The sequence below is a fragment of the Lepidochelys kempii genome, chromosome 3 (assembly GCF_965140265.1).
Source record: "Lepidochelys kempii isolate rLepKem1 chromosome 3, rLepKem1.hap2, whole genome shotgun sequence".
Taxonomy (NCBI): Eukaryota; Metazoa; Chordata; order Testudines; family Cheloniidae; genus Lepidochelys; species Lepidochelys kempii.
In genome coordinates, this window is record NC_133258.1 from 164,738,057 (window position 1) to 164,751,666 (window position 13,610).

Genomic DNA, 13,610 nt, shown 5'->3' on the forward strand with positions numbered 1-13,610 from the left:
AACCCCCATATATATGTTTTAAAGCCCTCAGCATTTAGCTGACTCACTAAAAGCTGAGTCCACGCTACAACAAGCTTCTCTAGCAGCTATAAAGTCACAAGCATGGTGCATGCTGCAGCATTATTCAAAGTGGGAGTCAGATAGTCCCTACAGAGATGGTTGTGTGGCACCAAGCCTGGAGCTAATATGCCAACTTCTTCTCTTCCTCTGGCTGTGGGAAGCATTCAGCACATAAGGTTAAACCTCATGGAGTTCTGTAATAAGGTTAACCAAGAATCTCATTAAATTAAATAGGTAAGAGAATGCGATTCAAATCACTAATACAACTGTTCTGAAGTTAGAGCTAATGAGATTCATTAACTATTGAATCACAGTTCAGATGAATGAGTATGATAGCAAACGCATCCCCAATAAAAATGTATGAGAGTAGCCAGCTAATGAATTTACCGGTTTATACTGTAAAAAAACAAAGAAAAAGAAAGGAGTTCAATATGTAACACATTTGCATTGACTTTTATGCAGCATAATCATTTACTCAACGTTATCATCTCTATTTTAAAAGCCAGAATGCTCTATTTAGCAAGAAGCTGAACCCATTTGAGCATGTTTTCGTTGCAGAAACAGTACTGAGGGACAAAATTCTAATTCTTTGGCCAGGTGGTTTATGCAGCCTGGATACAGTTACTAATAATGACCATGGAGAAGAGCTGTGCCCCTCCACCTGGGGACATGGTCTGTTTGATCTGTGCACAGATCCATTGATCGCACCCCTTGCCTGCCCATAATCCTCCCTCCATGGGGCTCTATAGAGGTCCACCACTGAGACCTCCTCACTCGTATGCAGGGGAGTGTGGAGTACACCAGGGGTCTGACCCAAAGCCCTTGAAATCAACAGGAGTCTTCCCATTAACTCCAGTGGGCTTTAGACCAAGCTCCAGGATGGAGTCTACACTACTGCTGCCTCTCTGCACATCTTCCCCACAAATTAGTGATTTGGGACTTTCAATGGTTACCTAATACATCCTAGAACCTGGGCCCAATCCAAAAGCCCTTACTGAGATACAATCCCTTGAACTCCAATAGAAGTGTTGTATTAGTAAAGACTTCCAGATTGGCTCCCCATTGCCTACCAAACTGAGAATGTTAAAAAAGCTACTTTTACAGAAATACAGTATATTTTCACATTGTTTTAAGCAACCATTGAAACAAAAGAGAAATGAATAATTATTTCTGTAAAAGTAGCTTCTTTTTTTGTTTCAGACATTTAAATGTATATTTATTTATATATAAATAAATAAGAGACAAGATAACCCCTCCAGTGTTGTAAGTTTCAGTATAAAGAGGTGGTTACTCTAAAGCTAAGGCTTCAAATATTATTAGTGCCACTATAAAGAATGCTCTTCTCCTGGCTCTGGTGAGCTGTACATTTGGGACAGCCAGCCAAAGCCTTTCAGGCAGATGCAGGACATGTGGCAGAAGCAGTCTAAGGTAACAGGGAACTAGGCCATTTTGGCTTTATAAACTGTAACTAGTATCTAAAGCATATAGGCAGCTACTGCAGAACAGGAAGAACAATTACAATATGCTCTCTCCAGTCTGATCTATTGAGGAGGTGTATAGCAACATTCCATACTAACTGAAGCTTCAAGTATCCTTCATAGTTCACTCCAGGTAGAGCTTATTGCAACAATCCAGCCCCAAAGTGACGAAGAATGGTTTATGTCAAAACTGATGTAACCCCAGTTATAGTTATAAGAACTTATCAGAAATATCATCTAGTGGTGGAACATAAACTGCGCTGCAGTGACTAATACACTTAGCATTCCAGCTTTACAGGGTTGTGTGAAGCAAAAACTGTCATTAGTATTGAACTTTGCTTTCAATTATAGGCTAAATAATTTCATTGACTCCAGTACATTAGTGGAAACATTTAAGTCTCCATCTTAACGTTGTTAGGCCATTTCTGTGCCCTGCAGACAATGGCAGCACTATCAATAATGCCAATATACTGAATCTAAGCACTGCAGAACACCGTAAGGAACTTTAAGGTGAACTTTAAGGCGGAGGCAAGTAAAGAGGATATTTTGGAGTCAATTTTCAAAGCGGTGAGCATGAGATATGCAGGCAAATCTTACCATGTATCAAACTGCACTGTTTGTGATGTGAACTTACAAGTCAGGTCAAGTTTATTAATAATGACTCAGCCATAGGCCAAATGCACCAAAACCTAAATATAGCACAATAAACTAAATTCAGAATTTTAAAATCTATATAAAAACAAATTTGAAAGAATATAAACTAATTAAACCATATATGCTTCCTACGCCACTGGTCTTTTCCTTCTTTTAGCACTTGACCATACAAATAGGACAACCCCTTGGTGCATAGATATGTTGTCAGTTCCTAATAAGTATTCTGTTTTCTGAGAGTTTCTAGAAAAAGGCATCCAGGACAAAAACACTGAAAGCCTTTTTGATCTCAAGTAGCAATACAAATTACAATATAATAAATAATGGGGTAGGACTTCTACCTGGCCAGAGCTGCATGGACATTTGGTTACATTTCTCAACGCTGGTATATTGGCCTTCTGAGTAAGCTGACTGCATGGATTGAAAATGGAAAGCTCTAAAGGCCCTCTTCCTTAACTTGTTATTGAACAAACTGTCTAAATATCTGGCATATTGATAAGTCTTTTTAACAAGGGGGAATCAAGATAACATATTGCCATGTCTAGTTGCTTATCAATATCGTCTAGTCTCAGCTTGATTAAGGATTTCATATTTTTAAACTTAAATCTAATAATTTCCACTTATGAGAGGTCTAGAGAATGAAAAGAATTTTGAATGTACTCTAACCAAAAAAAGTATGTGAGAAAGCCCTGCTGAACAGTTTCTCTAAGCAAAGCCTTTCCAAACATTGTGGAAGCATACTATGAATGTGAAACCAAAAATTGATATTATGGATAGTAAAGAATTCATGCTTGACTCGGCTCTAAGAGCAGCTGGGGTAGTACTTGGGAGATCAAGAATCTTTCTAAGAAATTTGTTTTCAATCACTTTCAGTCTCAAGGGATTATTCCATGCCCTTATTTCCGCACCATGCAAAATTTGAGCTTATACCTGACACCTTGGCCTCAATCACGAAGGGCAAGAGCAATTAAGTTGTCTCAGTGAGCCTACAATATCATGCATACCTATGAAAATTCAAGCCTAACAGACTTGCATAATTTATTTATATGCAGCTCCCATCTTTGACCTTTGTCTAATTTACTTGAGTTTTTGGACATCTCATTTCAATTATATATAATACCTGCCATATTAAGATTAGCTATTTCAGAAAGGCTTGACAATACCTGTTCATCCACCTGTTATCTACTTTGCACTATTTTTATATACAAATAATTTATTCTTGTATTACAAATATTGTCGCTTTGAGGCTAACTTTAGTACCTGATAATATCTTTCATTATACTGAAAGATGACAGATGTGACATGAAAAAGCTCTCCACTTTTGACCTTCATAGAACATTTATATTACTGGCCTGATTTGTTCTGTACTATTAAAGTCAATGGTTTCACTTCAAAGCAAGAGAAGGAGAGAATTTAGAACCACTGTGTCCTATTTTTCAACAGAGGATATTCCACAAGCCCTGTCTCTTACTTCATTTTCGCAAATAGGAACTACAGCTGTAAAGCTTTGTTCAGTTATGGAAATTATTTCTTTCTCAGGGACATGACCTGCAAATTAGATGGTCTACCAACTACCTAATTCTGCCATGCTTACCTATATTGATTAGTGCCCTCCTCTACAAGTAGCCTCATTGGAATAAAGGACACTACTCATGTAGTAAGATACTACACCATGTGAGTAAAGGTAGCAGAATCGAGACCTATGTTAATTAGACACTTTTATTTACATAGCAACCAAAGCACAGCACGCAATTCTGTTTATATCAGTGGAGTAACTCTGGTTTACACCTTTGTAAAACATAAATTTACGAAAAATGAGAGAATAAAATGCAACATAAAATAACTCAATGGTGAGGTCAACACATCTTGTTAAAACTATTATTTATGTTTACATGGTATTTTGTTTGATTTTTATAGTACTCAGGAAAACAAAATCTTTAGCATTAGAAATCAAAATACAGGATATGGATCAATGGAATGCCACATTTTACCAGTCACTTTTTATTTTCCTCAGTAGGTACTGTAATATTCCATTTGAAAAGTTTGTCACTTTGTTATGTGTCATGGCAAAATACAATATTTTGACACTTGTTTTTGTCACAAATTCGAACATCAAAATATCAAATCCTTTCACAGGAAGAACATTATATAATTATTTTCTTGGACATATAACAAAAGAACTCTCTCTCACCCCTTTTTTCCCATCCTGGGACACTGCAATCCTCTATGGTTGCTTTAACATATCCTACTCTAGTGGAACTAGCCACTGAAAGTTTCCACTGGTTCCAAATGGCAACTAGGTTTTGGATATAATAAAGATCTGTTAGTCTACTGCTTCCTGGGAATACTGAGTCTCGAACAGAAATCAACAGAGACAAGGAGGAAAGAGTCTAGTGGCATCTACTCAGGGGTGAAAGTAACTTAAAGGACTTACCGGTTCTCTGGAGTCCTGAGCGGGGGGTGTGTGGCCTCGACTGGAAGAGGTGGGGCCTTGACTGGAAGAGGCTGGGCCTTTAAATACCCAGGCCCTTTAAATCAAGATTTAAAGGCCCCAGGGCTCCGACTGTGGCTGGGAGCCCTGGGGCCTTTAAATCACCTCTGGAGCTACCGGCTGCAGAGGCAGCTGGGAGGACCGGGGCGATTTAAAAGGCCCCAGGCTCTGGCCGCCGCTACCGCAATGGAACTCCAGGCCCTTTAAATCACCGCTGGAGCCCTGCTGCTGCTACCCCAGGGCTCCGGCAGGGGGGCTCAGGTGGTGCTTTCAAGGGCCCGGAGGCTCCGGCTGCTGCGGGGAGCCCTGGGGGTTCGGGGAGGGGGTGCTTTAAAGGGCCTGGTGCTCCCTGCAGCGGCTGAAGCCCCAGGCCCTTTAAAGCACGGCTGGAGCCCTGCCGCCACTACCCGGGGCTCTGGCAGCAGGGGGGGTGGGGGTGGGGGAGGCTTTAAAGGGCCCGGGGCTCCCCACAGCGGCCGGAGCCCCAGGCCCTTTAAAGCGCCCACCTGGGGAAGCTGGTCCGGTCTGGCACGGCGTACTGGCTCTTGCCGGTACGCCGTACCGGACCATACCGGTTTACTTTCACCTCTGCATCTACTGGAATTTCTACCAAGGCAGCCTCCATTACAGCCTTTCAGTTTCATTACTTTTCTCTATGTCCAAATTCTTCTGTTTGCTCCCTTCCTTGTCCCAGCTACTCCAATACACACTCAATCTCTCTCTCTTGTCTCCCTAAGGATTCAAGTCTCCTCCTTACTTTTCTCAGCCTCTTCATGTCTTGTTTTCTGCAAAGCTCCTCTCTTTAAAAAGTAGTGAGGTCTGGGCAGGTGTAAGATGCCAGTCTGGGGACTTGCCTCTTCTCTTTAGGCACAAAACGGGCACTATTCAGGCAGTGGAAGTGGCAAGCTACACCACAGTGCCCAACTAGCGTACCTTAGTTCTGACCTGGAAAGATCATCCCTAACGTATGGCTACACTGCAGCTGGGAGTGCTTCCCAGAGCAGATAGACAGACACATGCTAGCTCTGCTCATGCCAGCACACTAAAAATAGCAGTGTGGCAGCGGTGGCACGGGAAGCGCTTGGGCTAGCCATCCAAGCAGGTACCCAGAGGGTCAGGTGGGCTTATATTCAGGCAGCTAGCCTGAGCCACTGGCCGTGCCAACAAAGCCACACTGCTATTTTTAAGCACACTAGCTCAAGCAGAGCCTAGCATGTGTTTGTCCACCAATGCTGGGAAGCATGCTCCCAGCTACACTGGAGACATAGCCTCCCTCCTCTCCGTTTTAGGGTACTTCAGACTCAATTAAAACTTGGCCCTCACTTCTGAGACGGCAGCAGTGCCAGTCGTAAATGAATTTTTCAGCTGTAAGACACCTATGCACTAAGACCTGGACTACAGCTCCATTTTTACCTGCCGCATGACGCAACTGTAATAAATACAAAACTAGGCATCATTTCACATTTTACAGCTCCAACAAACTAGAAGATTTTATTCAGCTGATGCACACTACTGTCTCAAAAGCATACAGGATTTACCCACTACTTCAGCAGAGCTAAATAGAAAAAGGAGAAAGCCATGCTACAGTGACTTAGCAAAACTTAAATCTTAATACAGTACATGATCCCTATTAAGTAGCTAACTTGCAAACGTTCTGTATGCTTTCTCATATCTAATAAAGAAACCTAACCATTAAGTTAGCTATATGTTTAGAATTATGGAGAAATGAACTGATCTTTGCAAAATATTCCAGACACCTGCTGCTGATGCAAAATAAACTAACTCACAAACCAAGGATAAAGTTTAACAAATCAGCAGCCAACTTCAGATCTGTCGCAACCATTCTGAATGTCACAGCTACAACAGAGATAGAAGTTTGATGCTCTTCCTCTGAAACCACGGGCCCTTACAACTTGAAAATCACCATTACCAGTACAGGACCCAGGACACAAAGGCAAGCAGTTATGTGGTACACACATTGACTACATTACTATATAAATACCAGTCTTCTGCACATTAATCTGAGTGGAAATAAAAATCAATAGTTTCATGTTAATAGTGGAAATGTGAAATGAAAATGTATATAAAATGAACTATTACTGAGTAAAATCATGCCAGGATGTTCTGCAGAAAGATAATGTGTTTTCTGGTAAAATACAAGTTTTAATTATACTGTGCGGTGCAGGAACAAAATTATATCAAGTGAGCCCACGAAGAGACAAATGTACAAACATTTATATTGAAAGAAATGATTAATGTGTACTCAATGTTTCAGTTATAGCCAAGTGGGCCATTTCACATTATGCCCCTACTATAAATATAACCAGGCCTTGCATTAATGTACTGCTGATTGCATCAAGATAATATAAAACACCCAAAGCTTTGGCTTTGAAGCAGTGTGTCAGGTTTGACATAGTGCTAGCCAGCAGCAGGTGAATCTCACTGGAATCACAAATTCTGAGCCAATGTCTACTCCTGCAGCCAGAACAGCAAGCAGAGGAAAGGAAGAGAACATAAAGACCATAGAAAGGAATATGGGAGAAAAAACAGCAAGAGACATAAAACATAACATGCATTCACATTTTATATTTATGTGTATGTCACACAAACACTATGTTAAAAGAACATTACAGTTTTCCAGTCAAGCACTCAAAAATTAGGAAATGCCACAATTAAGTTTGCCAGTGCAACCTTAATTCAGCCCCCGTGGGCATAAGCATTATACTACAGTCTTTAATTACATGATCACATGCTATATTTTACACAGGGTCTCTGCCTCATTCAGTGCACAGGCTAGATGATGCTCATTGAATAAATCCCAGCTGCTAGGAGCAGCAATTGCAGAGAAAGACCTGCTCAGTTCCTGCAGCCTTGGATGAAGCATGCTTAGTCACTCTGTGGGGATTTTCCACTGCATGCATGAAGTGAGCTGTAGCTCACAAAAGCTTATGCTCAAATAAATTTGTTAGTCTCTAAGGTGCCACAAGTACTCCTTTTCTTTCTGTGGGGATGGTGCATGTGCAGTCCAATCAGCACTTGGGAGCTGTGAGCATGCTCACAACAGAAAAAACTCTTCAGAAAAATGTAGCTCCCAAACTCTAACAAGTTTTTACCAAGCGTATGTGAACTGTGACTTTTCAAAGTCTATAATTTGGCCAGATTTTTACAGGAACAGACACATTCCTTACACCAGGACAACCTCCCTGCCATGTTTCAAGTCCCTGCTAAAAAAACATGGAGGCATTAAAGCTTCTCAAAGAAACAGTTATAGGATTTTTTTTTTTAAACGTGGACAAATAATTTTTCTCTATCCTCATTTTGAAAAGTGGTTACAGGGTTTTAGTTAAAACTTTCATTAAAAAAAATCAGACATTCAGTATGGACATTTTCAGCCCAAACAGTTAAAGTTTGGCAAAGTTATAAGCAACTGAAAACAGGATCTTGTAATGGAAAGTGCCACACAACCTTAACTCCAGCACAGTGCTGCCAAATCTGCCTATCACATACACACACACAAATAGATAAAGGGCGAAAGTGAACACAGGAGACAGAAAGCACAGAAAAAGAGAGAGCATGACAGCTAGGGATATTTGTACAGCTGAAACCAAATTCTGAAACAATATTTTGACAAATGAGAGCAGAAGATCACCACTGTCAGAGCTGTTTTTAAATGACTCCAGTGTAAAAACCAAAATATTTAACAACCTGAAATAATTTACTTATTATTATAATGTTGTACTTGTCTAAAGTAAGAAAAAAGTATTACAAAGTTAAAACAAGGTTTTTTGTTCTTGTTCATGCAAATGATTCTGATTGAAATAGCAGAAGTATCTACATTCTGATGGTTACATGAACAATAGTTATATTAATTATCACAATGCAAATCCTGTATAACTATTAAAAATATTACAGATTTAGGTTGCGATAAAGAATCATGACAAAATCTTACCTGCAACGTAGTCACCAAATCCAATGGTAGTTAAAGTGATAACTACAAAATAAATTGCATCTAATGTGCTCCAGCCTTCTATATGCTTGAATATTACAGCAGGAAGAGCAACAAACAGCACACAGCCAAACAATATGAATATTATTGTTGATATGATGCGAATCTTTGTCTGACTCACATTCCATTTCTACAGAAGAAAGGGAGAGGAGAGAAAGAAAAATCCATGGTTAAAAAAACTGTGATTGTACTTGAGCACCTATCAAATCCAGAATGAGGAGCATCATCTTTACTAAGGAGCAGAGCTGGATGAATAATTAATTTTTCAGTTCATTGGCAGTTAAGAAAACAAAAATCAGTCAACCAGAATGGCAACAAAACGTTTCAGAATTTTTGGTAAACTGACACAAAACAGAATTTTTTTTTCTGGTCGAATGAAATATTTTGTCCAACCAGAAATAAAGTGTTTAATTTATAAAGGCATTTTAATCCTTTTGAAAAATAAAAGCAAAGGAAATGAAGGGCTGGAGTCAAAAAATGGCCAGAGGAGGAGAAGGAGCTCTACTTATAACCTTTAGCCAGTGGGACTAATGCACTCAGCTGGGATGTGTGAGATATCAGTATGCACTCAGCTGGGATGCGTGAGATACAGGTTCGAATCCCTAATCTAAACTAGGGATTAGAATCCAGGTCTCTCCCTGCCAGGTTGAGTGCCCTATCCCCCAGGCTATTGATTATTCTGGAGTGGGTTCCTCTCAGCCTCTCCTGTTAAAGCTATTCTACTTCGCACAAATAATTAAATATGCATTGGAGCAGGGCCCCTCTTTTCTCATCAACATCTCAAATAGCTCCTAAGTGTCCTTGTGAATCCAGCCCCCAAAAAAATTTAGAGCTGAAATGATTCAACAAATTTGTGACTAGATTTCAGTCTACCTAAACTGCATTTTTCAGCACATAAACTATTTGTCTGAATTTTTTTTCCCAGCTGCACTCAGAAGGATAGGATATTATTATTCTGGGTACGTCTACTCTGGAATAAAAGAGCTGCAGCTGGCCCAGGTCTACCGATATAGGTTTGTGGGGCTCAGGCTGCAGAGGTAAAAATTGGTGTGTAGATGTCCCTGGGTCCCAGAGCTCAGGCTTCAGCCCAAGCACAAATGTTTGCACAGCAATTTTACAGCCCCACAGCCTGAGCCCCATGAGCCCAAATCAGCCAATCCAGGCCAGTCACAGGAGTTTAATTGCTTTGTAGAATTACCCTCTGAGTCCACCACAGGAAGAGAGGTTTTTATTCAAAGCACACGTGGATATTCCAGGAAACATCTGCAGACTCTGAATGTGATTCCCTTTTTGGTCTGAACGAATGGCATTTATACCACTAAGTAATACTAAAGTTTCAGCAGATTTGACATACTGGCATACTTAACTAAATGTTTAAATGGGCCTCAAAGGCTTCTATTTTTGTGGGTGCAGTTTTGCACCTGCAAGTAACTATGAGTAAAAATCATGCATTTTAGCCTCCTAAATATCTGACTGCACCCACAAATCAGGTAGTTGCCTAACTATATTGGTTCAATTAAATGCAGGCAGAAAACTGTACCCACAAAATTTGAGACTTTCTTAAAATCTGGCCTATTGTAGAGACAATAAAGGAGCTCAGAAAAGAGCTTAACTGGTTCCTGATTGACCTTTCCTTACATTATTTTTAACTAGTTTAGTGCTTGTGAAAGCTAGTCCAGACAGTCATCAAGACCAAAGCCAAGCTTTTATCATTCAAAACCAGGAAGCACAGGCTGTGGTGATGTAAAATCTCCTATGATGTGACTCAATTTTTATTTTATTTTGCTGGTGGGGAGTGGGAGGGGAAAATCACCTCTAAGAGTGAGAGAGCCATTCAGTGTCTGACTATGGAAATCAAACCTGCAGAGACTGCCAACAAGGGAGCAAATTGCTAATCAGTTTTAAAATATGGATACTGTGACAAATTTCCTCCTCTACCTTGGTGGGTCTTGTGCTTATTGGTGGATTTGCTTGCCTTGGAGCTTCACAGCAGCCCTCAGTTTGGCCGTTTTCATGAATCCACAGTCCAGGTCAACTCCTCCTGTGTCTCACCAGGAGTTGGGAGGTTTGGGGGGAACCCAGGCCCGTCCTCTACTCCGGGTTCCAGCCCTGGGTCCTGTGGAATGCAGCTGTCTAGAGTGCCTCCTGGAACAGCTGTGCGACAGCTACAACTCCCTGGGCTACTTCCCCATGGCCTCCTCCCAACACCTTCTTTATCCTCACCATAGAACCTTCCTCCTGGTGTCTAATAAAGCTTGTACTCCTCCGTCCTCCAACAGTATGCATTCTCGCTCCTAGCACCTCTTGCTCCCAGCTCCTTACACACGCACCACAAACTGCAGTGAGCTCCTTTTTAAACCCAGGTGCCCTGATTAGCCTGCCTTAATTAGTTCTAGCAGCTTCTTGATTGGCTGCAGGTGTTCTAATCAGCCTGTCTGCCTTAATTGCCTCCAGAAGGTTCCTGATTGTTCTGGAACCTTGTCTGTTACCTTACCCAGGGAAAAGGGATCTACTTAACCTGGGGCTACTATATCTGCCTTCTATTACTCTCCTGTAGCTATCTGGCCTGACCCTGTCACAATACCTATCTGTTAGGAAATGAATTAAGCTATTTTCCACACAGAGAGACAATTAGCCAATAAATGCAAATAGAGCTGGTCAAAACTTTCCAGAATCTGAATGTTTCAACAAAAATGTTCATGAAAATTTTGATTTCTGAAGAGAAGTAGTAAAGAATGATCAAAACACCTCGTGATGTTTTCTTTCCATTTTTTCAGCTAACTCTAGATGCAAATGGCTCTTGGTTGCCAATGATCCAGCTGGGTTTGAAATGGTGGCTTTGAGCTGAAAGTCAGTACCCTGAGCCTTTTCTTCTCACTTGTCTTAAAGCCAGCATTTGCTTGGTGGATGAAACTGTCTGGCATAATACCATTCTGCATTGTGACAATCTTAAAAGCAACCATGCTAGCAGACAGTTCCTACTATAAAGGAAAATAGGCAAACAATATGGCATGCTGCACAGAATTGGTCCCTTTGAACCTACAACAGTTGCAGTGCTGGTACAAACAACAGGAAATTGCACTGCAAATTAAGGCTGCTAAATAAACATGTATTTAAAAATGCAATATGACAGGTACTGTACCACCTGCTGCCACTGGGACAACCAGTGCTCGGGTTGTAGCTGTAACTGCTTTAGCCACTGGAGGCTGAAGTAGATCTAGATGCAACTGAGGGACTTCTGGCCCTACAGCACAACAGGCAGCCACAGAGAGAGGCGACACGGAGGAGGAAATACACGCTTCTGTAGATTTAACTAGGCAGAGGCAGAGTATGCAGCTGTCTGCACATGCTTCTTTCTGCCTCTGCTCCTGTTGTTCCAGATCCAGCAACAAGTGTGGGGGGCGAGACTCATTGTGGTGGGCGTCAGGTAGGAATGGGGAGGTTTCCATGTGACAGTCCCTACTACAGTGTCTTTAAAAGGAGCAGTTTTGCCAACTTTCAAATTTTTATTGCAATTCTTGCAACCATTGGTGTTTCTCTTTAAGTCCTGGCTGCTGAATTCCTGTGAATATGTAAGAATCTCAGGTTTCATTTTATGTTTTTAAAGTGTCCACCCTTCATGGCTGCAAAGATAAGCATGAAAGTGTGACCTCGGTGCACCTAAAGGCTCAAAAACCAGAAAGCCAATCAAAAGAAACCCGAAAGTACTTTTCTAAAAATTGCAATCCTAGAGGGCCCTGACTCATTGATTTTTGAATGTTTGGGGTTGGCAACTTGCTCCTAAGTTCCCCCGGGGCAATTTTTGTGCTTTTACAATTACACTGTCCTGTTCTGAAAAGATGTTTTTCTCTGCCCTATTTCTACTGTAGATTAAAGACCAACCCGAACAGGGGCCACTTGCTCAGCCTTCGAAGACTTATGTATGTGAGTAACTTCACACGTGAACAATCCCATTGACCTCAGCAGAACACCTGATGGTGTCATAAGTAGGACTCAGGCTTCAACTATGCCAAGAAACACTGAAGCCAAGAGCTGTCAAATACACATGAAAAAAATGAAATAAAAGGAGAATTTCTTTTCTAAACAGTTACATGAATTGTAGGTCTTACTTGTAACAACAGAGTAGTACAAATTTAAAAAAAAAACATACTCTGAAAGTTAAGTTGCTAGTGTCCTTTTAGATATCTGTTTTATGGCAATCCGTGGGATAAAGCTATTATAGGCTCAGAAAAATAAGTGTATAAAACAGGCAATGGGACTCCATTTCAAATGGATTCTTGTGTATGTGTAAGCACAATTTTTGCGTACTGCCACTTGCGCATGCTTACCCCGTGTAGTCACACTTATAATGAAGCAGAAGAGAGCACTGGCCAACTAAAACCCTCTAATCTCTCTCAAGTTCTGTTTTCTTTACAGAGAGTCTTTCTTTTAAAGACTATATTCTTTCCGACCGCCTGCTTTTTAAAATTAAACAGAAGGATGCTTGTTTTAGTTCAGGGGAAGTGCTGGAGAAGAGGAGAGTCCAGTGGTTACTTCCTGTGCTGTGGGGGCTGTAGAAGGAGAGCAAGATCTCCATACAGTATGGGGAATGGAAAGGCAACAGAAGGGCCCACTAGAAGGTGTAGCAAGGAAGTCCAAGAGTTCACTTCCTGCTCACTTTGAACACTGCCTATAATATCAGTGTATGCTTTATCTATGATTTACCATAAATCTCAAAGCGCCTGCACCGATTCCCCTATATTATCTAAAGTAATCCCATTCAGCCACATTTCTGTGTCAGTGATTTCTTACTATAGTGCAATACTATAATTTTTTGAAACAAACTGCTGCTGCTGTAGAATATTTTAAAGGAAAATAAAAAAGATAAGTTGATTGATTTGGATCCAATTTCTCTTCCCAGTCATAATTATTTTAGGAAACTGAA

At 40.8% G+C, this 13,610-nt stretch overlaps 1 protein-coding gene across 1 annotated transcript in view; it reads right to left on the bottom strand.

Moving 5' to 3' along the window:
- Window positions 1-13,610, bottom strand: part of KCNK2 (potassium two pore domain channel subfamily K member 2) — a 129,488-nt gene that overhangs the window by 40,294 nt on the left and 75,584 nt on the right. The window contains exon 5 of the mRNA XM_073335286.1: window positions 8,630-8,816. Within this exon, the coding sequence (XP_073191387.1) occupies window positions 8,630-8,816 (187 nt within the window). The remainder of the gene's footprint in view (window positions 1-8,629; window positions 8,817-13,610) is intronic.